At 60.8% G+C, this 25,986-nt stretch overlaps 1 protein-coding gene across 2 annotated transcripts in view; it reads right to left on the bottom strand.

Moving 5' to 3' along the window:
* Positions 1-5,061: 5,061 nt before the first annotated feature.
* The window catches only part of CYTH1 (cytohesin 1), a 64,717-nt gene continuing 43,792 nt past the window's right edge, over positions 5,062-25,986 (bottom strand). The window contains exons 2-13 of one of the 2 annotated variants that reach the window (XM_037064343.1): positions 22,390-22,472; positions 21,258-21,322; positions 19,662-19,728; positions 19,361-19,479; positions 18,874-18,954; positions 17,963-18,075; positions 17,233-17,381; positions 16,831-16,943; positions 12,198-12,276; positions 8,847-8,918; positions 8,136-8,290; positions 5,062-6,664 (exon numbers count right to left, since the gene is read on the bottom strand). In XM_037064343.1, coding sequence (XP_036920238.1) covers positions 6,586-6,664; positions 8,136-8,290; positions 8,847-8,918; positions 12,198-12,276; positions 16,831-16,943; positions 17,233-17,381; positions 17,963-18,075; positions 18,874-18,954; positions 19,361-19,479; positions 19,662-19,728; positions 21,258-21,322; positions 22,390-22,472 — 1,175 coding nt within the window. In that variant the 3' untranslated portion in view covers positions 5,062-6,585. The remainder of the gene's footprint in view (positions 6,665-8,135; positions 8,291-8,846; positions 8,919-12,197; positions 12,277-16,830; positions 16,944-17,232; positions 17,382-17,962; positions 18,076-18,873; positions 18,955-19,360; positions 19,480-19,661; positions 19,729-21,257; positions 21,323-22,389; positions 22,473-25,986) is intronic. The other variant, XM_037064334.1, reaches the window with a different exon arrangement.

The following is a 25,986-nucleotide window of genomic DNA, read 5'->3' as shown; positions in this document are numbered from 1 at the left end:
GCCTCGGCTGGAGGGCTTTTCTGCTCTGTTTGAAAAATGAAAAGGACTTTGATCGTAATGAGTCAGGAGAAAAGAATCTGCACATGGTCTGGAAATGAAATTTCCTGTCTGCGGTTTGACGCAGTCTGTCTCCGAATGTTCCCCAAGGATACTCATTGCCCCACGACAGGGCTGCCTCCGCCTCCCCGAGACTCTTAGAGGTGGGGGGGGGGTGCACAGAAGCACAGAGGGGCCTTCCCCGCCACCCCTCGCAGGTCTGGGGCATTTATCGACCAAGGCGTGTCCCCTTCAGTCTTGCCGCTGTCCCTCGATCCGTCAGGAACTGCATCTCAGCCGTCCCTGTCTTCTGTGTCTTTCTGTCCAAGGGTGGCTTCCAGGACAGCTGGTCGAGGTGCTGTACTAACTGGTGCAGACGGGGCAGGGCCGAGCGTTTCCCAGGACCCGGCGGGACCCCAGTCGTCCCTGGGGCCGAGAGGGGCGCTCTGTCGGGACCACCCGGAGTCTGACGTGCCGGGTCAGCCGGTGCTGCGGGTTCAGGCCCTGGGGGACCCCTTTTGTAGACTTGATTTTGTGGAGCAGTTTCAGGCTCACAGGACAAACTGAGCAGAAAGGACTCGGTTCCCGCCTACCTCCCCCACCCGGCGCCCGCCCCGTCCTGCGTTTTCCTGTGACTGACGCTTGTGTTCACGTAGGGCCTTTGTTACCAGTGCCGAGCCCACATCGACCGAAGTCTCTGGCTTACAGGAGGGTGCGCTCTGCTGCCCATCCCGGCAGGCAGGGCGTGCAGGTGGAGCCTGGCGGTCACAGGTGGTCCCAGGCGGCCCTGCCACGGTGACGCATCAAGGGATACCAGGAGCCTCGGGAACGCTGGGCCACTTCCCTTTCCCGGACCGAGTTTCCCAGAAGCACACTGTCATCAGGGACAGCCACGGGGCTTGTGACCCCATTTCTCTGTCATCTGCTACCGCCCAGTCCTCCGAGAAAAGTCATTCTCTGGCAGCGCCCTCAGGTGGCCAGAGGGTGTCCCCCAAACCTTGGGTCCCCAGCACAGTCGAGTAGGGCAGAGAGGGAACAGAATGTGAAACTCTGACGTCCGCTCCCAGGACCATTTGGGGAAGGTCTGTTCTGCCTCATCGACCCGTCGGGAAGCTCGACCCCGAGCTGAGAGGTTGACACTGCATTCTGGACGTGCAGCTGTCCCTTCCTGTCCTAGTGAGAGGTCGGAGTCGGACACGGCGTGATGGCCGTAGCCGCCCCTCGGAGCCAACCCGGGAAGCCACCCTGGGTGTCTGGAATGCCTCGTGTCTACAAGTCCCCTGTGCGAACCACGGCACTGCAAACACGGCGTGGCTCTCAGAGGGCACCCGACCCCGTGTGTCACAGGCCGACACTGGGCTATTCTGGGTAGTTTTGCAGTTTTGTTCCTACGTTATTCGTAAATTTCCTCTTTAAAAACAGGAATGACTTTATGACTTCCAACTTCTCCTGTGGTAGAGTGTTTGGATGACGTGTTATCCATCTTCTCTGTCCCTCTGTCCCCTGTAATACAGGCCAGACCTGTCCTGGCTGAACGTGACCAAAGCCGGAGCAGACAGGCAAGTTTCCGAAAACGCGCTGGCAGGCGCTGGGAGGCGTGAGAGCTGGCTGGGGAGACAGGGGCAGCCTCGGCTGTCACCCCTCCCGTCTCCCGTGTGGGACACGCTCTGGCGCCTGGTGCAGGTGTGTGTGACTGTGTACGCACTGACAGGTTGGCCTGTGCTCACAGCCGATCAAACTGCGTGAGCACACCAAACCACTGGGTTGTACACTCTGTGTGCAACACCCAGGGCACGTGAGCACGCCTCAGTAAAGCTGTCACACCCGCTCGCCTGCTCGCTCACACACGGCCCAGCAGCGAAGGGAAGGAAGCAGAACCGTGGTCGAAGGCAGTGTTCTCCGATGTCTGCGAGCGTCTGAAGTCCCCCCGGGAACTCGGCAAACGAGGTCAGGCCCAGCACGAGATTCCACTTCGGTTGGCAGGGCCGGGCGCTGACACTGTGCATGTCTCACGCGATCCCGATGTGGGTCCGGGAGCCGCAGGTTGAGAACCAGCGAAACCGCTGGAAGCATCTGTTGTGGAACCCAGCTGTACTTCTCTCATCCCGACCTCACGCCTAAGTGCGCCACGCACGGTGCTCTGCATGTACTCCCAGTGCTCACGACCATCACCCCCACCCCCAGAATATTCTCAACACCCCAAAAGAAACTGCACCCAAGAGCAGTCGCTCCCACCCCCAGCTTCTCCAGCCCCCAACAACCACTAGTCTGTCTCCACAGATTTGCCTTTTCTAGACATTTCGTATGACCAGAATCACACAAAATGTGGACTTGTGTGTCTGCCTTCTGTCACTCCGCATGTTTTTGAGATTGAGCCACTTGTAGGCCAAATCTGGGCTCCATGCCTTTCTATGGTCGCATAACATCCCACTGTGTGCAGAACTCCCACACCTCCCACTGTGTGCAGACACCTCACTGTGTGCAGACACCTGTGTGCAGAACTCCCACTGTGTGCAGACACCCCCGTGTGCAGACCTCCCCCTGTGTGCAGAACTCCCACTGTGTGCAGACACCCCCGTGTGCAGACCTCCCACTGTGCGCAGGCACCCCACTATGCACCTATGTCCCATTGTGCACCGACATCCCACTGTGTGCAGATGACTAAGTCTGTTTACCCATGCATCAGCTGATGGACACCCGGGTTGTTTCCACATTTTCGCTGTTGTAAGTCACACTGCTATGAACACTTATGGGCAAGTTTTTGCAGGGACATCTGTTCAGTTCTCTTGGGTACACACCCAGGAGCACAGCTGCGGGGTCACATGGGGCCTCCACACTGAGCTTTCTGAGGAGCTGCCGAACCTTCCACAGAGACTGGTCAAGCCTCGGAGGCTCCCGCTGCCCCACATCTTGGCCAACACTCGTGTCTCTCCGGTGGCCGGCAGCCATCCCAGTGGGCTGGTCCCTCACGGCGGTTTTGATTTCCGTTTTCCAGTGACCAACGACGTTGAGCATCGGTTCACGAGCTTCCCGGCCACTGGTCCGTCTCCTTTGGAGAAACACCTACTCAAAACGTGGCCTGTCTTTCTCTTGCCGAGTGCTAAGAGTTCTTTATGCACGCTGCCTGCCAGCCTCCTGCCCAGCACAGGACCTGCGACTATTTTCCTCCCACCCTCTGGTTTCTCACTTCCCGACAGTGGACTTTAAAGCAGACACGTTCAATTTTGACGAAGTCCAGCTGACCCTTTTCGGAGCATGTCCTTGGCTGCTGGCAGTCAGGTGTCACATGTAAAAGCAGCCCTGCCCAATCCAGGGTCGCAACGACTCCCCCGTTTTCTTCTCGGATCGTCTGGGCTCGTTCATACCCAGGTTTTGATCCATGTCAACTTTTGTAGGTGGTGTGAGGTGAGGGTCCAACGTCACCCTTGTTGCCTGGGAGTATTCAGTTACCCCAGGACCGTTTGTCGAAGAGCATTCACCCCCCCGCCCCGCCGGGAACTGGGGCCTAGAACCGCCCACAAACATACAGGTTGGTCTCTGGGCTCCCAGTTCTGTTCCGCTGGTCTGTCTGTCCGTCCTTGCGCCAGCAGCCCTGTCTTGATCCTGGTGAGTCTGGACATCAGGAGGTGTGAGTCCCCCAACCTCGCTCTCTTTCTGGATAGTTCCAGCTATCCCTGATGCCCTTCCCTTTCCCGTGACTGTCAGGATAGGTACCTTCCGTTTCTAGAAAAAGCCAGCGGGGACTTCAGTAGGGACTGCGCTGAGTCCGTAGGTGAATTGGAGAGTACCGTCATCTTCCAATCCACAGATACTGGGTCCTTCCGTGTGAGGCCTCTTCAGTTTTTCTTCAGAGACCTTTGTACAATAGTTCTGTGTACATCTTAGGCTTAAAAAATCGATTACTAAGTAGTTGACTCTCTAGTGGTACCGTAAATGAAATTTTCTTCATTTTGGGGTTGTTCATTGCTTCCAAGTTGGAAAAGGGACTCTTGTATATTGATCTTGTACCCTGAAACCCTACTAAACTCGTTCATTAGTTCTAATAGGTTTTTTGTAGATTCCATCGCATTTCATAAATACGGGGTAATGTCATCTGTAAACGGTTGGTTTGACTTCTTCCTCTCCCACCCGGAAGTTCTCTTTCTTTTTCTCACCTGATCGCCCCACTGAGAACCGTGAGTACAATTCTGGACACAAAGGGCAGGAGTGGACATCCGGTCTTGTCCCTGAGCTTAGGGAATTGTTTCGCAAATGAGAAATTTGGACCCTTTTGAAGGAATCAGTAGGGAAGGAGATTTAAGGACACGCACGTGAGGGTAACTGGCAAAGACTCAAGGGAGGCAGGCAGGGAAGAGGTCCCTTCTTCCAAAGACGGGAGGAAACCGAAAAGAAATGTAGTTAAGCTTGGCATCGAAATGGAGGACATCTACCAGCCTGTCGTCCAGGTGAACTGCAGAGCTCGCCGGAAGCAAGACAGGCGCAGGGCTGGGGGCTTGAAGCCAGAAGCAGAGAGGGGAGCCTGCTGCTGCTGGGAGGCATGGCAGAGCAGGGCTGTCCAGCTCCCTGCACCTGGGCGGCCATTGCGGAGGGTCTGCTCTGCTCTGTGTCGTCTCACTGACGCCTCCCGGGCACTGCGCAGGCCAGCTGGAAACTGAAACGTGCACAAAATGCACCGGCAGAAGGCACAGTTCTTAATTTTAACTTGAAGTTGGATAGCTGCCATTTGTTCCCTTTAAAAGGGGGCAGCCCTGCCTGGTGTGGCTCAGTGGAATAAGCACCAGCCTGTGACCCTTTGGGTCGCAGGTTCGATTCCCAGTCAGAGCACATGCCTGGGCTGTGGACCAGGTCCCCATTGGGGGGCGCATAAGAGGCAACCACACACTGACGTTTCTCTTTCTCCTTCCCTTCCCCTCTCTCTAAAACTCCTCCCCACGCAATCACTAGATTCCAGATGCCAGTCCACCCAGCACACAACATGCCCGCCTTGCCCCCGCCGGGTGACAGAGTCCACAGGCGACCGCACGCTTTGGGCAGATTGGAGTTTATTTGCTGCAGCCCCTTGGTGCCAGTTTACAAGGCAAAAAACCCAACCAAACAAAAACTGGAATAATAATTATAGTTCTTTAAAAACCCTGTCAACAGCTTTGCTTTCAGCCATTTCTTTGTATTTTGACAAAACTTCTTTTAAACAAATACAAAATAACCTACAAGGAGGAAAACTGCACACGGATCATTTACGCCTCTGATAAATAGACTAATACTGACCAGGTCCCTCTGCCTGGGTCGGGGCCCAGCACCGCCCGGAAAGCTCAGGCTTCCAGCCCGGACCCTCCGCACCTTCACGGGCTCCGGCAGAGAAACGCCTGCAGCTCCTCCAGGTAGGACCTGCAGGAAGTGGGGAAGGACCCCAGAGGGTCCCCCAGATGCTCCCCCCCAAGTCCCTTTTAGAAAAGCTATTTCCAGAGATGCCAGCCCACCCACCCTAAAGGCGGGGAGCCAGCCCACTGCCCGGGGAGAGGCCAGACGCCACCCCTCCTTGGGGGTCTGTCCTGGACAGGTGACAGGAGCGCCCCGAGTCCCTGAGAGCCCCTGAGAGCATGGCAGGACGAGGCTGTTTCCTGGCTCCCCGCACACTGCAGGGCAGAGGGCAGGGCCCGCCCCCATGTCTGAAGGGACGGCTGATCTGAAGCCGTAGCGTAGGCTGGCCTTCCCACCCCCGCTCCGCCCCTCCCCTGGGAGGCCACCACCAGAGGAAGGTGGGGGGAGGGGGCCGGGGAAGGGGGTGCTGAGGCAGAAAAAGCGGAAGCCAGAGGCGAGCAGGAAGACGCGCCCCTTCCTCTAAAACGAGGACTGGAGCTTGGGGGGCGGAAGCAAAACCCGAAAGGAACAGTCAGGCCACCTCTGCTGGGGCGACCTGCCTCACAGTTTTGGTTACTAGGTATTTAGCTCAGAAAAGTGCTTTCTGTTCTAAAGCCCACCAGGTGTGAATTCTGAGAGAGGAGCAACACGCGTCTAGCGGGCTCTGTCCCAGCCGCAGACCCGAGTCAGGTCCAAGTCCTTGGTGCCCCCGGCCCTCCCAGGCGCCCACAGCCCCACAGGGCCCAGAGCCGGCTCCCTCAGAGTTCCCCGGGGGCAGCCTCCCACCACAGATGGGCAGGGTGCGTGTCGGGGCCGTGTTGCTTTTAAAAAACAAAAATACATCTTCACAGAACGTGGCTTCTCCTCCTCCGGTGCTCTCAGCCTGCAGCACTGCAGAGCCCCGGGGACTCCGGGGGCCGGGCTGCGGCTTCCGCGGAAGCACCGAGCACGCGCTGCCCTCACCCTGGCTTGGCCACCGGGCCGAGGAAAGACCCCCATGAACACTCTGCAACAGGAGCTCTGTCCTGGCAGAGAGAAGGCGCCACCCACAGCAGCGACGCCAGGTCCCTCGTCCCCAGTGGGAGCTGCCTGCCCGTCGCCCACTTAAGAACATGGCAAAAGCTGAAGCGAGTCTAGGAATCCAGGGCAGGCGCTGCCGCCCCAGGCGGGCGGCTCCACTCCGCACACAGCTCAGTGCCTCTTCGTGGAGGACACCTTCTTCTTCCTTGCAGCCAGCATCTCGTAGAAAGGGTCCCTGCTGATGGCCGCTCTGGAACACAGGAAGGGAGACAGGGGACGGCTGAGGACCGGGCCCAAGCCCTGCCCGCTCGGGCCCCCCACCTCGGCCCGCCCCCCCCACCCCCCGCAAGGCCCCAGTCCGTGGCGCCAAACCTCCCTGTGGCCGCACAATGGCCCAAGGAGAGACACATGGTCAGGTGACAGGACAAGGACAGAGAACGACACACGCTTCCAGCTGTGATCTATCCCGGGAGAGCACAGGCGGGGAGCGGGCGTCTCACGGGAGCAGCCAGCCCTTGGTCTGGGAGCCACGCAGCCGCACCGCTGCCCCTGGGACCAGGCCCTCCCACTGTCACCAGGCCCCGTGAGCACCAGCCCCAGGGACCCAGTGCGGGCCGGGACGGCGCGCCTCGACCGCCACGCTGCCCTGCACCCATCGCTCTGAGTCCGGCCGACGTGCCGACAGCAGCTCTGCGTTTTGGGAGCTGCTGCAGCCCAGGGACGGGTGGCTCCGGGGCTGCCACGGCCCACGAGAAGGGACTGGGACTTGTTCCCCGTGGACAGGGTTTAGTGAGTGCCCCCAGGGCTCCTTGGAGACACCAAACTCGGCAGCACCCGAAGCGCGTCCTCAGGGGCCTCTGGGGTTATGAGGGGCTGCCATTCGCTCGCTGCCTAACTGGTCAAAAGACGGCACCGGCCGCAGGAGGGGTCCCAGGCAGAACACAAACTGCGGAAGGCTCGGCCACTCGGGCAGGTTATGGCCTCGGGGGGCAAGCTCTTCAGGGCCCCCGGCCACGGGGTCAGCGCAGCCTCCCCGGTCTCCAGGGCAGACGCTGAGGGAACAGCCGGGGAGCACCTGCTGGCTGGGGAGATCGAGGACACGCTCCAGAGGGGGTGGCAGCGCTGTGACGAGCGGCTGCGCACTGGGGCTCGGTGGCGACCTAGACAGGCTTCCCCGAGGCCCGGCCAAACGGGGTGCAGGACTGCCCTGCTGGGACACTGCCCCCCAGATCCTCACACTGGGGGGACGGGCACAGGAGCGGGGCCTGGGCCTGTAGCTCCGTTTACACCTGGCCCTCCTCCCGGACAGCTTCCCCCACAGCAGGACCCTGCGCCCGGCAGGGTCCTTTCTCTCTGGGGGCCTCAACGACCTCACCTGGGCCTGGACCCACAGCAGCCCCAGGTTCAGGAGTGAGGGAACATGGTGATCATGGCCGCTGCTGCTGGGAAGATGAGACCCACTTCCCCCAAGTGGGGCCAGCGGCTCCTGCTCCCGCCCCCTCACACTCCCGCTCCCCTTCTGGGCCTGTGAGGTGCGCTTCGGACACCCAGGACTGAGACTGTGATGGTCAGGAGCACAGAGTCACTGGAAAGCAACCTGCGAGTCACCACCCAGCACCACCTGAAAATTCACCGTGAGGAGCACGAGAGGGGGTGGCAGCGCCCCCGACAGAGGACGGCATCTGAGAGCCCAGCGGCCCTGCGGCGCGGGCAGCGCGTACCTAATGCACTTGATCCACTCCCCCTTCTCCTCGGGCGTCGGGGCGGAGATGCGGTACACGGTGTGGTTGCCCTCCACCACACGCCCGTCGGCCTCTGTCTTGCAGGCCTTGATGACCTGGTCCTTGTTGTCCGGGATGTACAGCTCGAAGCAGTTCTGAGAACCAGAGGGGGCAGTCACCGAGGGCCGAGAGAGCTGCTGACCAAGGACGCGTGGCACTCACATTCCCAAAGCCCCTCCTACAACCTCCCTGAAACACAGGCAGTGGGACCCTGCCTGGGGGCAGAGCCCAGAGGTGAGCTCTGCAGAACGAGAACCAGCTTATGGGCAGAGACACGCCCGGAGGGAGCCAGCTCAATGGGTTACGCCTGACGATGGGGAGAGCGCAGCCAGCGAGACCAGGACACTCTCAGACGTGGGGAAGACACTCACAGGGCACCGAAGCCCCTAAGACTCGGAGCCAGATCGTGAGGCTGCTGGGGCTACCTTCTCCGGAGGGGCGGTTCTGCCCCTCTGGGGTGACGGTCAGTAAGTGACGTGCTGCAAGAGGTTGCTGAGGGCCTCGTCTTTGGCTTGAACACTGAGTTCGAGGCATGACGGGGCACTTCTGTTTTCTTTTATTTTTTGTAAGGAAACCTCTGCACTTTAATCCTCCTCAAAGAACTGCCACGCCCACCTCTTTCTTCCCGAGTGTCTCACCAAAAGTACTCACCGGCTTTTTGGAGTCCTCCACCTCCCGGATGCTCAGATTCTCCAAAGGGATGATCCCCCGGGGCTCCTTGTCCTACAAGAGACCGTTACAGATGGCCTTGGGAGAGAGGCCTCCGGGCCAGGCCTGCGCACACACCACACCCCTGTTACACGACTCACCCTAGACCACCCGCCTCCTCCCACCTTCTCCCAACTCAGCCGGGCCCATGCGGATGCAGCGTCAGGAAATGTAGAGTGCCGTCCAGACACCACACCCCAGTCTCCATCACCACAGACCTTTGCGAGGAGCATGCCCAGGGGTCTGGCAGACACCCCCCGAGAGCCACGACTGGCCCTCGGGACACAACAGGTGAGCCCTTCGCACAGAAAACTCACGCCTGTCTGCCTGGCCCCTACTCATCTTTCAAGCCTCGGTTCCTAGTCAGCTGTCCCCAAAGATCCTAAGCCAGGTCCCTAGGTCCCCCAGTGCCCGGGACAACAGCTGCATCGCAGGTTGCCCCGGTTCGTCACCTCCTGCCCGGGCCTGGCCAGGCCCTCCTTCAGGGCTTCCTGGCTCACAGGGGTCACTGCCGCACAGGTGACTACACACACCGGACACCAGTCTTGGCCTCCCTGTCCCCAAAGTCCTGCCGGCCTCGGCCAAAGACTTGGCCCCAACGCACCAGTTCAGCAGGGCTGAGCCCTGGAGCCAGCTCCCCGAGCAACTGCCCGAAACACCACGCCCTCTTGGACCTGCTGATCATTTCTCCTCCTTTTCAGGCCAGTAATCTGCCATCTTTGCAGGTGCAATCATTCTGGTACTGGGGGCATTTCTATCCGTCCTCCATCCCGTTACCTTTTACCTAACTGCTCCAGTTATGTTTTTTATTTTATTGAATTTATTGGGGTGGCACTGGCTACTAAACTTATCTAGGTTTCGGGGGCACAGTTCTATAACATGTCAGCTGTGTGTTATATTGTGTACGTTACACCCATCAGCCTGAGTCCAGTCTCCTCCCATCGCCACTCACCCCCAACCCCTCTCCTGCCCACCCCGCCCCCGACTCCCCCAGTCATCACCGGCTGCAGTCTGCGTCTGAGTTTTGTTTATTACTGGGGGTGCTGGGCTAACTGCCTGCCCGTCTCCCAGACAGCCCCCCCCTCGTCCCCCCCAGCCCCCCCCATGCAGTCTGCTCAATGGCTGCCACCTCAAGCCTCTCCTCAGTGAGAGGGATTACGGTTAAGCGTCTGCAATCGGTTCTAATCCTTGAAGTTACACCTTATTTGTTCATAAGCAAGTTATCCTTAAGTAGTTACATTCTAAAGACGTAGTTTTGGTACTCATTGTTTTAGGCCTGAGAGTCCGGGAGGGCTAGGTGTCTTGTACTCTGGAGACTTCCACAGTCTCAGGAGGAAAAGTGAACGGAGGGGCAGGGCCTCCCAGACCCCCGGCTCTGACTGTGCCCTGGACTGCCCCCACCAGACGCAAGGGTCCTGGGTCTGCTGGGAGAGGGCAGGGTGCTCGTGGGCGCCCTCTATGGACAGTTTCCCCAGCAAACACCCCGCCGGGATCCCCGCTGGGTGTCGCAGAGAGGGAGCCCGTTTTGTCATCACTGACGTCCTGTCCTCTCCGTGGCAGCGAGGACGCCCGCACTCGAGACAGGAAGAGGGGAGAAGCCTGCCAAGAGTGCGAGTCCCACGCTGAAGGCCATGGGCGGGGCCGGCTTGCAGGCTGCGGCGCTACCTGGCTGTGGAGGCCCCTGCAGTGCCCTGGTCCTGCCCCCGCTCCTGTTTCGGCCGCTGTCTCCCGTCACTTCTACTGGAACTTCCTTCTGTCTGGAGTCTGTGCGGAAGTTCCTGCCTGCCATTGGAACCCCGAGGGCTCCTGCTGCGCCCCAAGGGACTGCTGTTGCCTGTGCTCCAGAGCCCCACGGGGGCGGGCGCGTCGAGCAGCAGAGCTCAGTGATGCCAACGAGCTGGGCCTAGAGGAACCAGGAGGTTCCAGGACCTCACTGCGTTGCTAGGGAAACCGTCCCAGCACTCAGGGCAGGTTCTGTGGGAGTCTGCACGTTTCTGACCCAGACAACAGTGACGGAAGTTTGGACGAGACTCCTCAGTGTAGACAACTTTGGGAAAAGAGACACTTCAGGTGGGGATGGGAGGAAGAAATTCATCCAACCGCTTATAAAAGTAGCACCTTGCAGTGTGAAGCAGGAGGCATTTGTGTGTTTGCCGTGCACGATGCCCACCCACATCCTGTGTGCATTACACGGGGTCATGATACCATGTACAAGTACACACCCTTATCTTTCCTTCAAACACTCAGGCAAAAAACTTCGCGCTGTACACGGAAGGGTGTGGTAGTTCTCTGACACGGGAAAGGACCCGGTCTGGACACCAGAAAGCAATGCGCCAGCTGCAGCGTGCAAGTGGAACACAGCGAGTCACCGTGTGCCACCGCAAACGGCACTTGGAGTGGCGACCGAGCCCGAGCCACTGCCGAGAACCTGGTCCTGTCCTCGGGACGGCCGCACTGGCAAGGGGCTGAGGTGTGGAGACAGCAGAAACCCACTGGCCCCTGAGCGGTGGCGTGCGTGGCGGGCACCGTGCCCTGGGCCCCGCCCCCGCCCAGCTGCAGTAGCTGCGCCGCCAGGGCTCCGGACGCCACACATGCAGTGGGGAGGCCCCGAGTCCTCAGTGGAACCCGGACTCTCAGCCAGTGAAGACGGGTGGGACCAAGTGCGGCCCCCCCCCGCCCGGCCCTCCACATGCTCTGCCAGCGGGGGCCCCATGGAGGTGCCCGGGAGGCTTTACCCTCGTGGGCTCTTCTTGCAAAAGGGACTCAGACAGAACCCAGATCTGAGCCCTTTCCCAGCGAACAAAACCCAACACAGCTTCCAACTCAAGAGCATGTCCGTGCCACGGCCCCAGACGACTGCCAGTGGCCCCCACTCCACCCCACTTCCCCACCCCCGTCACACGCTTTCCCGTGGCTGCCTCTTCTGAATCAAATGACCTAGCATCTCCGCTGCCCCGGGACATCTGAAGTCACAAGTCACACAGTGTCACCTCCCTTCCACAGGCCACACACTCTTTCTTGGCAACTGAGCCACGTTCACTCCTCCCTGCCCAGCTCCAAACCCTGTTTCTGCAGCGACACGCACACACCTCTCCTGCTTCCTCCGGGCCCAGGCTCAATCTGGACGTGGGCAAGACACTTCACACCTCCTGGGCTCCCAGTTCTGGGGCCTTAGTCCTTCTCCCCTAAACCCTCTTCCCGGCCCCAGCGATGTGGACAAGCCAGGGGTCTCCCTGCGGCCTCAGAAGTGGAGCCCGAGCCCACCCCTGGCCCGGGGCCAAGCAGGGCACTCACTGTGGTGTATTCGAAGTAGTACAGGCAGTTGTCAGTCAGAATGAACCAGCGCCTCTTCCAGGTCTTTACCCTGCCACCTACGGAGCAGAGAGACACACGTCATTGGGGGTGGGGGGCGGGGTGGGCCCGTGGCACGCAGCTCCCCTCTGCGCCGGGGGAGGAAGCGAGGGCAGGGCACCGGAGAGACACAGAGAGCACGGCAGGGTTCACATCAGTGACAAGACACAGAGCCAGACAGAAGCGTCTTTCACGGAGTGAAAGTCCGTGGGTGTGAGCAGAGCAAGCAAGGCAGGCGGCCCCTGGAGATGACCCGGGAAGTGGATGAGAGCAGGCTGAGAGCAGGGCTGTGATGAGGGGCACCCGGGACGCTGAGGGCACACCGTGACATCTGACATGGTCGGAGAGCCTCTCTTGGTGGGGTGGAAATGGGCAAACAAAAAAAGGGGGGGGAGAGGGTCAGCCCCCGGTCCAGGCCGCACTGCCGGGCCCGCCAGCCCCGCTGCATGGAGTACGTCATCAGAGTGGCCAGGGAGGAAGCGGGAGGGAGGACGCTGTCGTCCCGTCACCATCCAACCCACGGCTTTCTTGGGACGTGCGACTACGCCTTCCTGGGCAGCAGGAAGGCATCCACCCTGGCTTTAGGCTTCTGGGCCAGTGTCCTAGAGCCAGAATGTCCCCAGAGTCCTGCCTTGGGAGGATTTACTGGGAGCAGGGGCCTGCTGGGGCCTTCCACACCCCCGGCCTCTCCCCAGAAAACCAGTAACAGGGACAGCCAGACAACAGGCCACCTGAGTGCAGAGTGGCGGCTGTGAGCCGGGGATACTTCCCTGAGTCCTCCCGACACAGTTCTCAGCTGAAGGGAAAGCACAGCGGGGGCCTGAGGTTCCTGCGAGATGGAGGCTGAGGAGGGAGCCCGGCCGTGACCCGCTCGAATGAGAGGACCACAACCTTTCCCTTCCTCTCCGTGCGGCGGGTCAAGGGGAAGCTCTCTGGCCGCGAGCCACACACCAGGCGCACGGGCATCCGCGCTGCGCGTCTCACTGCCTAGACCAGCGCCGGCTCCTTGGCTGAGCTCAGCCTGCAGGGGGGCTGCTTCTGCGATCTCCTCAGAGAGTGAGGGCCGGGCCGTCCACCCAGTGGGACCCTGGTCATTCCTCTCCTTCTGCCTCATCCCACTGAGCAGGCAGCTCTGAAGGGCGCACTTCCAGCCGCCAGGGCACGCCTGCTGCACCCACCCGAGAAGGCCGATGGCAGGGGCCCTGCGAGCAGTGGCAGGCAGTGGAACGTGCGGTTTCAGTCCTGGTCCCAACATACGGAGCCCTTCACGCCTGAACTCTCAGGGAGGTTCAGAGGTGGACCGCCAAGGCCCCGGCCCTGCCCGGCACTGACCCTGGTTTCTCACAGCGAGCACGCGCGTCCCCTGCCAGGCCTGACTGGTGCCCGGCAGACTGACTCTCTCCCCGCCGTGATGTGGCGGTCTCCGGGAGCACGTGCCCCCTCCCTGAAGGCATGGTTAGAGAGCACGGATGGAGACGACATGCATGTGGGAAACGGGAGCTGGGCAGGTCGAAATGAATGAGGAGACGGGAGACAAGCAATTTACTGAGAATTGGAGCCATCTGACATAAAAAGAACCCCACTCCCCATTTTGGAGTTGAGAACTCGGCTCTTCCCCTTCTAGGGCCTCCAACCCAACCCAGGGCTCAGCCCTCAGGACACCTCGCCACTCACTGGTGACCACGCACTCCCCTGGGGGGCAGGGCCGCCCGGGCGCCCGGGGCTCAGGAAGTCATGGGAATGGTTGATGACCAAGCAGGATGGGAGGGAGTCTAGCAGGAAAAGCAGAGCTGGGCGCCTGCCCCAGCCGAGGAAGCTCGCGTCCCCTGACCGTCTGCGGTGCTGCAGAGCCTCCGCCAGAAGCACCGCTGCGACCCCAGAGGGGCGCTTCCATGGGGAAGGAAACACAGACACGAAGCAAGCAGACAGGTCATTGCGCGCCTAGGACAGTCCCCGTGGAACTCACAGGGCCACCTCCTCCTCAGGGCCCCTGAGCCTGAGGTGGACAGGCCAGAAGCCTTTGGGGCGCGGACAACCTGCCAGTATCCAAATGTTTTAATGCAGGTCACCATTTGGGAGGGGGCTTCTTCCTCTGGGCCCTTTTGCCCAAGTCGGGCTTAAGCCGACAGCTGAGGGGCTCCTCGCCTGGGAAATCACGTGTCCCCAACTCAGCAACTGCAGAGTGGATCTCAACAACGCACCTGAGGCTGATTTGGGGTGGCTAACGGTGACCCACTGAAAAAGAGGAGGAAAAAACAGAGCTGAGGTCCGAATGCTCTCCCCGAACACCCGGGAAATGAAGCAATGGGACTTCGAGGAGGAGTTTTTGACATCTGTCTTTTCTAAAAAAAAGTTCTACTTGGTGGCGCTCTCAGCATAGGAAACACCATCTTCTGTGCAAAGGTCCGTGTCTCCCAAGCCATGTGGCCCAGACCTGTCCGCTCACCGCCGACCAGAAGTGGCGGCTTTGGGAGGTCAGGATGCCTTCCCCCTCTCCTCCACCCTGGAGATTACTCTCGAGTTCACGGTGTCAACCGAGACGGAGCGTGTTCTCTGGCCAGTAACCGTGAGACAGCTGGGTGGGCGCTGTCTGCGTGGGGTGGTGCATGTTCCCAGCCCCGTGCCCTGCCGTCTGGCCGCCGTGCACCACGTCTACACAGGAATCGGTGACGGCGGCTCCACCCTGGCCAGTTCCTTAGGGACTGTATGAGAGGTTAGAAGCAGCATCAACACTACCACCAGCAATTAAAAAGAAAACGACCGAAAACAATAAAAGAAGCTGCAGCGTCACAGAGGCCTGGGCGGAGCAAGCGAGCAGGGCAGGGGTTACGTACCTCCTGGAGTTTGGGGCGGGGAAAAGGAGAGCCAAAATCATGGAAACATACAAATGAGGGAGAAAAGAAAATTAAAACAAAGAAATCCAACCCGGCTCCTCAGTCTGCAAGTGCAAGACATAAGTCATTCCCGGCTGCCTGGGGCGGGGCTGGAGGGAGGGGCCGGCTGTCTGGCCTCAAGGGAGCGGCTCATCAGCTGCAGCCCACAGGATCAAGGGCCAAGGTCAAGGCTGGGTGTCTAAGGCACTACAGAACTTGGCCCCAAGGATGCCACAACTGAGTTCTCACAGAGCTGATGTTCACCGTCTTTTGTCAACTGCCCACCCCTTTGTAAAGTGTGTGCACACACACTGCGTGAGTGCACGGCCTGCGGCTGTGTGTGCCCCGGGGTCCCTGCCCCGTGCAGCACAGGTATCAGGATGGTTTGGGGGTGGGGGTGGGGAAAAGGAACACAGTGATCGGAAAATCGGGCCCCATGCTTAGTTAAATTCTGTTTAAAATCACAGGAAATCTCATGAATTTGCATGTCCTGGTGTGAAAACCAAGACAGTCTCCAACTGTTCTAATTTTAGTGTTGGGCTGTCAACACGAGTGCGCTACCCCTCCGCACCGGCGCTTTACTCCCTTCGCCGGGGGGGTGGGTGGGGTCGTCGCGGCAAACCCGGGTGCTCCCGCCCAGTTGCCAGCAGCCCCTTAAACTCGGGCCACTTGGCACCAAAGCCGAGAGCACAGCGGCTGCCTCTGCGGTTAGGAACTCAGATTCTATGCGCTTAAATGTAGATGGGACGTCGGCTAATTCAAGACCTTAAAATCCTAATCAGTGAGGCCGTGCTTTAGAAAGGATGGGCTGGGTGACCAGGGACGCAGGCCTCCCTCCCACAGGAAACGCAGACCCTGCAGCCGAGGCAGAGGAACTCCTGCCCTCCCGGCACTTCCTGGCTGCACCGGTCACAGCCACGGGCAGGGCTCTGACCCCCGGCCCAGCGGCTGAAGCGGTGCAGGAGGGCCAGGCTGGCCGGCACCCTGACGACCTGGGACCCATGCTACGAGAGGCCCAAGGAAAGACTGCCACTGCCCGTGTGTCCGGGGAGCCCGGGGAGCCCGGGGCTGTCACTGTGTGTGGACGGGGACGTCACGGAAACCCCACTACTCCCCTTCTCTTGGTTACTCGAGCACCTTCATGGCACAAGTCTCAGCTCCACAAGCCTGCTTTGCTCGTGGGAAGAGGACCCTCTGACTTTTCGGGGCGAACAGAACCATCAGCTGGGCTGACTGGGCCTGGGAAGGGGAGGAGGAGGGGCTGCGGGTCGCGCGGCAGCCGGGTCGAGGTTTGCCATGCATGCGGCCTGTGGGAGCCAGATGCGAGCATGGTGATGCACTGGGGGTGGGGTGGGCGCAGGGTGCACACCTGTGCGGTGGGAAGGAGAGAGATGGATGCAGCGGCCCTGCCCCGGGAGTGAGAGGGGTGGGGCAGGAAGGGACGAGGACCAGGCCATCACTTCCAGAGTGGACATGTGGCGTGCAAACGCACGTGGGCCATTTCCGTGGTGGAGTGAAGTCTGCCCCACACGTCTCTAATGTCCCCTGGGGGCGCTGCTGGCTTTCACTTCCTTTCTGGAGGTGGCTCTGTGGCCACAGTGTGAATTCACACCAAAGCCCCTCCACGGTGCCGCAGGGGCACGTGTGTGAGCACGCACACCCCTGCTCTAGGTGTCTGGGGCCCCGTGCCGGGGCGTCACTCACCGAGCTTCAGGAGCCAGCCCTCGCGGTCCGGGTTGAAGAAAGTGTGAGTGAGGTCATTCCCGTCATCCTCGGGGATCTTAAAAGGCTCGTTTTTTATGCTCTCGTAGAGATTCTGGGTGAGAGAAGCCCTGCATGTCTCTGGCTCCAGAGGCTCCTCTCCTCCCTCCACCGCCTCCCCTCCCACACACACACCAAGGCTCCTGGGCTGCAGTCGGCGCCCTGCTGGGCCGGCAGGCACTAAGGACCGGGCTCCCGCCTCCAGAACAAGTAGGAGGCCTGGCGGATGACCCAGGAAGGGCAGAAAGCAGCCCGACCAGCCCCGCCCACTTCCAAAGGGGGTGCCCACGCCCCAGCGAGGGGAGCCCGCGCCCCGAGCCCCACTGGGGTCCGCGAGCACTCACCCGGAGCAGCTCCTCGGGCAGGTCCCCGCCATCGTTGATGCCCCGGTTCATGGCGACGAACCTCTCCACTGTGGGCTTGTCTCTGACGTTGGGGTTGTGCAGGCTGGTGTTCAGCATGATGATGGCGAATGAGAGGACGTAGCACGTGTCTGCAAGGAGCGGAGGGACGGTCAGAAACATCCGCGGGGACGGGAAGTGCTCGGTGCAGTCGAGGCCCGGGGGAGCCGGGAACACGTCACGGAGCGGCCCCACATGCTGCCGCTGCCGGAGAGAGCGAGGGGACACCCCAGAGTCTGGGCGCAGGGGCGCGCTCTCTCCGGCCTCCACGGACGGTGCACTGCAGGGAACTGGGAAACCACACAGTGTCCGAGGAAGAAGAAAGCAAAGTCGCCCAGACCCGCTCCCTCGTGGCCCCTGTGTCCTGTGCCCCAGCGTCCTGCGCCCACTGACATGTGGTCGCCCCACTGGAGCTGGAGCGGACACATGGTTTAGAATCCTGCTTTTTGCTAATCGTATTAGCATTTCCCTATATCAACAGAAACTCTGTAAAAACATGAGTTTTAGGTCACCTAACTTGAAGACTCCGCACATTACATTCCACCCCTGACGGCTGGACTCCAGGCCGCCCCCTCCCTTCGGCTGCTGTCCCTGCCGTCGGAGTGCAGGTCCACAGGCCCCGGCCCACCCTCTCCCGGGGAAGTGCCGAGGGGCCGCCACGCCGGCTGCCTACCCGTGGACTGGAACACCCCGGGGTTGCACCGGCAGTACCGCTGGGCGAACGCCTCCATCATCCGGTCGATCTTCTGAGCCTCCCCTGGCAGCCGGAAGCTCCACAGGAACTGCCTGTGGGACCAAGGTGGCTGTGTCGCCGCAGGGCTGGGGACGCCGTGCACCCCTCCCTGACTCCTCACTCTTGTGGTGATCCTCTGCCCAAGGGCACAGGGACACCCTCGGGGCCAGGCTGCGGGATGACGACCCTGCTCAGATAGCCACTGAGCACCACACCCTCCCGCTCACGGAGGGCGTCCAGGGACCAACAGAAAAATGAGTGTTTTCCTAGTCAGAAGGGTGGCTCTCCCCCTCGGAAAAGCACACAGACTGAAACAGGGATGCAGTGCATCCTATGTGAACTCTGCCTTTCAGAAAACAAGATGAGGTGTGGGAAAAGGACTGGCCACCAGAGCGGAGACCTCGGCCAGCAGGGCCGGTCTGCACCGGGTCCCCCGTCTGAGCAACTGCACGAACTGGCCCCGCCGCTCAGGCCACGGCAGGGAGAGCCGGGAACGACGGCTCCCCCGAGGCAGGAGGTCACGACTCAGTGAAACACTGGTTTCCTCTCCTTCTGAACTGACGGCTCGACCACCCACTTCCCAGTCTGGGGCCACAAATCAGTTTTCTCCAAACTAAAAACCAGGAAAGACTCCAGAATTCAAACATGCCCAATCCCAGAGAGGCAGCAAACAGCCCCAGGAAGAACTCTGCACGGTCCGCGTGCCGGCCGCCCCACCCACTCTCCTCCCCCTCTGCCGGGGCGGAGTGACCCGCAGCCGTGACCCACAGCCCGGAATGCCTGGGGGCAGGCGCGACCCGAAGACCCGCCTCCCCTGCCCAAGCAGGCACTCACCCCGCTCACTCACTCACCGTAGGGCCTGGACGAGGTTGAGGTCGGTGAACTCATGCAGGCCCACGAACGCGTGAAGAACCTGGATGTTGAACTCATCTCTGTCGAGAGAAGTGAGGTGCGGGGGGACGGGGACGGGTGTCAACCACCGAGAACCCAAGCTTCCCCAGCTCCCCACTGGCGGTACCCCACGCCGAGTCCTGTGGGCCCGGGACCCCACCCAAGGCGGAAGGCCCATCTCCCCACACTCCGGCTGCTGTCCCCAGGGCCGTGCCCCCCATGTGGGCGCTGCTGCCTTGGGACAAACTCTCATGAAGAACTCAGCGTTCTGGCCCTGGCTGGTGTGGCTCAGCGGACTGAGCGCTGGCCTGCTTATCTCCCTCCCTCCTTCCATTCACCTCTCTGAAAGCAAACAAACAAATTCTAAGAAGAGGAAGAACTCAGTGCTCTGAAGCTTCCCTGTGTGACCCCGACACCCCGCCCGCGTCCCAGCGTCCCTGGGCTCACCGCTCCCCCAGGTAGTCCCCGATGGCCGTCTTGTTGAGACCCTCGCCCTTGTACAGGAACTGGGCGATGTCCTCACAGGTGTTCTGCAGCAGGTCGTTCTCGATGAGGAACTGGATGCCCTGAAAAGCACAGCGAGATGCTGGCGGCGCCACACCGGAATTGTCTGGAAAGGGAGGTGAGGGGCACGGGGGTGGGGCAAAGGGGCCCTGGACAGAGGTGCTGACGGAGGGCTGTGCGTCACGTGAGCCGAGACCAGCGGGCCCAGCCCAAGCCTGTGGCTCCATGTGTCCCCTTCTCTTACCTTCTTAGGGTCCATGTTAAATTTCTTCCTGCCCATGGCCACCTGCTTGTTCCTCTGCATGTTCTTCCTGTGAAACAACAGCCAGAGGCGCTTCAGGACCCCAGCTGTCGGGAGGGTGGGAAAGACTGACCCGGCTCCCACGTGTGGGCAGCATAGCAGGGGCTTCTGGGAGGTCTGCCCGGGGAGGTGCAGGCACGCTCAGGTGTGACCGTGGGAGGGCCACTGGCATCTCAGCCAGGCCCACGCTCAGGTGCCCCTTCTGCTTCTGGTGTTTTCTTGCACGGGCGTTTTTGAACTGTATTAACTTGTAACTTACCCCACTTAGTCCCCATTTCTGCGTGCCCTCGAATGACGTTTCATAAGCTAAGGTGTGCAGCTGTCCCCACAGCCGGCTTTCGAGTGCTCTCCTCAGCCTGGCGTGGATGCTGTGTGAGTCAGCAGCCCGTCCCCACCCCGCCCGTCCCTCCGCCTGCCAGCAGACACTGCCTCACCGCTCTGGTGACTGTATGTGAGGCTGAGGCAAACGCCCCGCACAAGTGGCCTGCGGGGCAGGCCTCTTCCCTCAGGGCGGTGGCCAGATGGCGCTGCTGGGGCTGCCCGGTGTCCGCCTGGCCCTTGCCAGCCTCCCGGACACGGGGCCCACAGGCCGCTCTGCCCTGTCGCGTGGACAGCGACTCCTCATGACTAGTGACAGCGGCATCTTCCTGGGCCTGCTGTACAGGGGCTCCTCCACAAGGGAGCCTTCCAGGTGCTTGCCCGTTTTTGTTTGGGTTGTCAGTTTCTAATTGCATCTTTACGTGCCGTGTACTCTGGCCACAAACCCTCAAATACAGACACCGCAAACACTTTTGCCTCATCTGTAGCCTGTTCGTGCCTTTCAACAGTGTCTTTTACAAGGGCAGACACTTTAAGTTCTGGTGGACTCCAACTGTCCATGTCCTTTAAGCAGCAAGTTTTCGAGAACGAAAAGAAAGCTGTATCCTGAAGCTGACAACACAGACCGGAAGCCAGGAGCCTCCCCCGCCCGACGGCCCGGCCCGACGGCCCCACCCGCAGTCACCTGCAGCAGCAGTGCCCACAGTCTCAGGAGGCCCGATGGGGTGGGGTGGGGGGCGGGCTCGGAAACACAGATTCGAGTGTGAACCACAGGCAGCCCACCTGCCGCATTAAGCAGTTGGCAAATGGTCTGGGAGCCCCGTTTAGCCCTCAGAGCCCCGCGCGGTTAGAAGGAAAACAACACGCAGCGCCCCCTGTCGCTCTGCACTGTCCCTGCGTCTACCTTCTCTGCGCTCCCAGCGTCTGGCAGGGGAGGGGGCAGCAAGAACAGGCTCTAGTGGCCCCAGGCCCAGCAAGGCACCCAGCCAGCTCACAGACAGAGTGCACGGCGACAGCGGTCCGCACGGTACCGAGGGCGCGGAAGGTGCTGCAGCCCGCCACGTCCCCTGGTCCAACCTTCCTGCCACCTCGGCAGCTCACTCAGCCGAGAGCCCTGCACCGAAGGGTGGCAGGCAGCAAGGATGGCCGCATACGTGCACGCGAGGAATCACGGCAGAAGACGCGCTTTTCTCCTTCAAAGCACCAGAGCGACAGACTCACCTCTCTTCTGTGGACCCCAGGTTCTCGATCTCGTTGGCTACTTCTGCTATCTCATCCTTCAGCCTCTGCAAGACACATGGTGCCGGGGCACCAGAGAGGAAGGTGCGCACCAGGTCAAAGCCTCTGAAATCCCACAAAACCCCTTCAATGAAAAGCAAAATGAAGTGAAATAAGCAGACAAAAAAAAAAGTAAAAGTTTGAAAAGTTCTTTCAGTGCACAAATGTCGATCTCCTCCCAACAGTAAGCCTGCAAGTGGACACCAAGGTGAGAGGCACCTCCTGACTCCCTGGAGGCCCCGCAGGCCCCCTGCCCGGCCTCCCCCGAGGTGCCTGCAGGCCAACACAGCTGCCAATGGCCATGGAGATGAGAGCCAGCCAGGGGTCTGCTTCCTGCCTCCCTCCTTCCCTCCCTCCTGCCCTCACATGTCGGTGTGGACTGTTGCCACACAGGGCCACCTCTCCCAGCATCCACCAGAGACACAGCAGTCGAAGCATCACGGCAAGTGACCACAGTGCCCAGAAGCCAGCACGCTGCAGCACGGAGTGCCAGCCAGGGCACCCCCGCTCTGCCCAAGCTCCCAAGTATCTCACGGAGAACCCCAGAGGAACTCCTGCAGCCTCAGGGAAAGAGCCCAGCTAGGGGCTCCGGAGACTCGCGTCCCACGAAGCCTGCTGGCCACTCAAAGGAACCCAGAAAAGCCCCGACTGGCATTTACAGCTGACGACACACCTCCGAGCGACCAGCAGCCCTGCCAAGTCCCACACAACCACGAGCCCACTCGGCCTGTGGCCGCCCATCAGCAGGCGTCCTCATCCGACCCTCCAGACAGAGAAACGCAGTGCCAGGAACTGAAGCTTCGGTCTCGGACACTGCTCGCCCTGCATGGGGGCCGGCCCCGTACTCAGTCACACCCTCACCCAAGGCCCTTGGGGGTCTGGAGTCCGGAGCCCGAGCTGCCTCTGACCACTGACCGGCTGGTGGAGCTCACAGGCCATGAACCTCTCTGAGCCCCAACCCCCACCACTGGGCAACCACTCTAACACCCACACTGTGCAGACAGAGCCCTGCTGGGCCAGGAGAACACACTCTGCAGAGGACGCCTGCCCCCAGTGGCACCCGGTGCTCCCCTACCTGAATGTCAGCCAGCAGCTCCTGCTTCCTGCGCCGAATGTTCTCCAGCTCCTGACGCTCCTCCACAGTCAGGTCACTGGGGACTGCATGGAAGGAGAAGAGATTAGAAGGTTTCATCCTGTCAAAGAGTAAGTAAAGTCCAGTGGCCACCAGACGCTTCAGAGGATAAGGAGCCAGGGCAGAGTGGGGCGCGGGGGCACCCACCCTGCCCCGGCCTCTGAGATGGGGTGGGGGGCGGGGCTGGTCAGCCAACCCCTCTGACCTCGGCTCCCTCCCCAAGTCCAGCCCCAACGTGGAGTGCTATCTGTGACACCTCAGGTGGCAAGGGGACGGACCACTGCAGAGCACAAAGGCGGTGTTCCCCCCCGGAGAGGCGAGGGGAGGGACTGTGAGTGCAGAGGAAACCCTACCAGGACACACCCCCAGCTGAGCACAGTGCTGGACTCTGGGGACTTTTCTCAATGCCTCACACCTGCTGCACGGTCTGAACGATGTTTTAAAATGAGCTCATGCCCTCTGACCCTGCTGGGAGCCGCGGGGTCCCGGGAATGTGGAGCACTGGCGTCAGGCAGGCCCAGCCCTCGAGCAGATTACACCAGGCAGCTCACTGCACGGGGCTGGGCCTGTTGGGCTCGGGCCACGCTGCATCACCAGCAAAGTGGGGGTGCCACACATCCCTCCTCGGCGCTGTGCAGACGGAGTCTGAGAGCATGGTGTAAGTGCCTGAACCCTGTCTGGTGCCCAGCAGGAGCTTCTGAGTGTTGGCTCCGCCCCCTCCAGGGCCGGAGCGCAGGCTCAGGTGCCTGACCTCTAGGCAGGCGCGTGAGTGGGTCAGAGCTCACTGTGCCTACGATGTGGGGGCCGGGCACCACGTGCGGCCAGGAGGTCAGCGCCAGGGGCGGCAAGCCGCGGTGAGCATGCTGCGCGCACGCCTGACTTCACACAAAACAGCAGTCTCTCCTTGCTGAGGTTCTGAACTGCTCGCACACCAGACTCACAACTTGTGAGATCTGTCATTTTAGTTGACCCCACAGGTGCCACCAGAAAAGACCACCACACTCATGCTTGCCCGCCTCTCCTGGGCAGACTGAGCTGGGGCCACTCTCCTGAGAGCAGGCAGGGTGCCCGCTGACCGGCAGCCCTGAGACCGAGTCCATTTGGTCAAAGGGCAGTACCTTCTCCCAAACAATCAGTAAATGCCATGTGAGACAATGAAGGGTAGAAACAACAGACCACTGTGACGTCTGCCACCTGGGTTGGCCCTTTATATGCGGCTTTTCCTCCCCTTTCTCCAGCAAAGTGGCCTCCACACCCCAAGGCCCGCCGAATGCATCTGACACCACGGCCCACCTGCCCTGCCCACGACGGTGTCAAAGCTAACGCCCCCCCCACGGGTGCTTCTCCTGCTTGGCTCTCAGTGCCAGGACAGGGCTGCCGCCCACGGACAGCTCGACAGGGCCCTGCTGCACTTGGCCCTGAGAACTCCGATGTGAGCGTTCCCATGCGGTCTCGGAAGAAAGTCAGACAGACAGCACACCAGCTGCACCGGGGCAAGCCCCCCTGTGGGAAACCGCACGCCCGCCTCAGAATCGCGCCCTGCTCTGGGGCCGGTGTTCCCGGTTCGCTCTGGCGGCCTGCACTTCACAGGCAGGGGGGCTGCGGGTCCACCAGCACTGGGGGTCCCCAAAGACGCTGATTTCCGGAGGTTCCGGAAGACAAGTGCTCATCCTAACACAACATGGTTTTGAACTTTTGAGGCAACACCCCCTTTTTAATAGCTATTCTGCAGGGAATGACTAACAGGGCTTTTTTTTTTAAAAATAAATATTTATTTATTTATCTTTAGAGGGGAAAGGAAGGAGAGAAAGAGAGAAATATCAATGTATGGTTGCCTCTCATGAGTCCCCCACTGGGAACTGGCCTGCAACCCAAGCATGTGCCCTGACTGGGAATCGAACCGCGATCATGTGGTTCGCAGGTCTGCGCTCAATCCACTGAGCTACACCAGCCGGGGAACTAACGGGGCTTTGATTCTGAAGCTACAGATAGGTCTTGAGGGGAGCAGAGGCCTTCAGCAGGAGGCTGATGAAAGGCGGACCCAAAGCGTGAGGCACCCGTGTGCCCGGACCCCGTGCGCCCAAGGGTCCAGTCTCCTCATTCCACGCTGGGAACTCCCAGGCCAGAAGAGAAGGATGGGCCGACGTGAGCAAGGCCCGGGCACGGGCTGCCCCGAGGAGGCTCCTGGACACCGCCCCTCGGCAGAGATTCCGGTCCAGGAGGCCCAGCGGAGTCCCCAGGGTTGCTGCCTCACTCTCACCTGGCAGGTGGCTTAAGCCTACAGCCCCAGGGCAAGGAACCGAAAACCCACCCTGGGGCAGAGAGCGCGGGGAATTCTGAAAGGGGGCAATAGAGAAAAAGAATAAGTTCTTGGAAATTAAACCTATTTGGCCCCTCCAGCCTCCTCCCAAAATAAAGTCAATGATAGATAAAGTGGAGCCACCCCCCCCAAACAAAGAGCAGAGAGAAAAGACTTGAAAATAGAGGCAAATGAAAATGCAAAGCCAGCCCGTTCAGTGGAAGAGAAGGCTTTTCTCACCTCGCAGAGAAGCCTTCACAGTGCGATACAGAAGCTGGAGGACGGAGCTGCCCCGACCGCCGCACCTGGCTGGGGGCCAGTGGGACTGGAAGACGGTGTGCACGCAGTGTGCACAGGTATGGAGGGGGCACTGTCGGGGCCCGACCAGAGGCCGATCTGTGCACCCCCCCCCTCCCTGGTCTTCTCCCAATAGGCTGATGGTGCGACTTGAGGTGGAGTCCACCTGCCGCTGGCTGACCTGGGGGAACAAGCATCTGGCACCAGGGGCAGCGCCCCAGTGTCGTGACCAGAGGACAGTGAGCGAACAGAGTGCCGGCTGCGGCAGGGCACAGGAAGGAACACTGGCACCAAAGGGGGTCCCGGCACAGAGGGGTGAGTGGCATGGGCGCAGGTAAGGGAGGGGCCGCTGTGGGGCGGGGACAGCTCCCTGCAGAGGGAGCCCTCACAGGGCCCAGGCTCTAGGCCATCAACTGGCAGTCCTTGTCGTGTGCCGTGTGCAAGGTAACTCCAGGGTCAACCAGCAGACATGACCCAGAGGCTGCCCCAGGTCACAGAGCACACAGGACATCCCTAACCGTGACCTCGACCAGCTGGAGAAGAGCAGGCAGAGGTGTGAGGCAGGCAGCGGGGAGGGAGGGCAAGTAGGGCCTCAGGGCTTCCTCTTCGGGAGGGAGGGGGGAGAGGTAGAGATCGAAGGCGCGAACCCAGGTTTAAGACATGGGCATGGAGTTTCGAAGCAGAAAGTAAAGGAAGCTAAATTTGTGAGCGAAGGAAGGGAACGATGTGCGGAGAGCAGTCAGGAGCCAACCCCTGACTTTGACGGCGTGACCCGTGATGGGCAAACACGGATCGTGACCTTGGCAGCAGCCAGGAGAGGTGGAATGGGGAGGGGAGTGAGTGAGCTGCTGGGGGGGGGGGGATGCGGGTCTGAGGGTGAAGACACGGGAGGGGAGCTTCCGGCTTGAATGGCGCGTTTGGGTGCCGCTGCACTTCCAAATGGA

Source organism: Sturnira hondurensis, unplaced genomic scaffold (assembly GCF_014824575.4).
Source record: "Sturnira hondurensis isolate 20B ecotype Veracruz unplaced genomic scaffold, ASM1482457v3 Scaffold0001221, whole genome shotgun sequence".
Lineage (NCBI taxonomy): Eukaryota > Metazoa > Chordata > Mammalia > Chiroptera > Phyllostomidae > Sturnira > Sturnira hondurensis.
The sequence above is the reverse complement of the archived record's forward strand: the minus strand, read 5'-3'. Positions and strand labels throughout refer to the sequence as shown.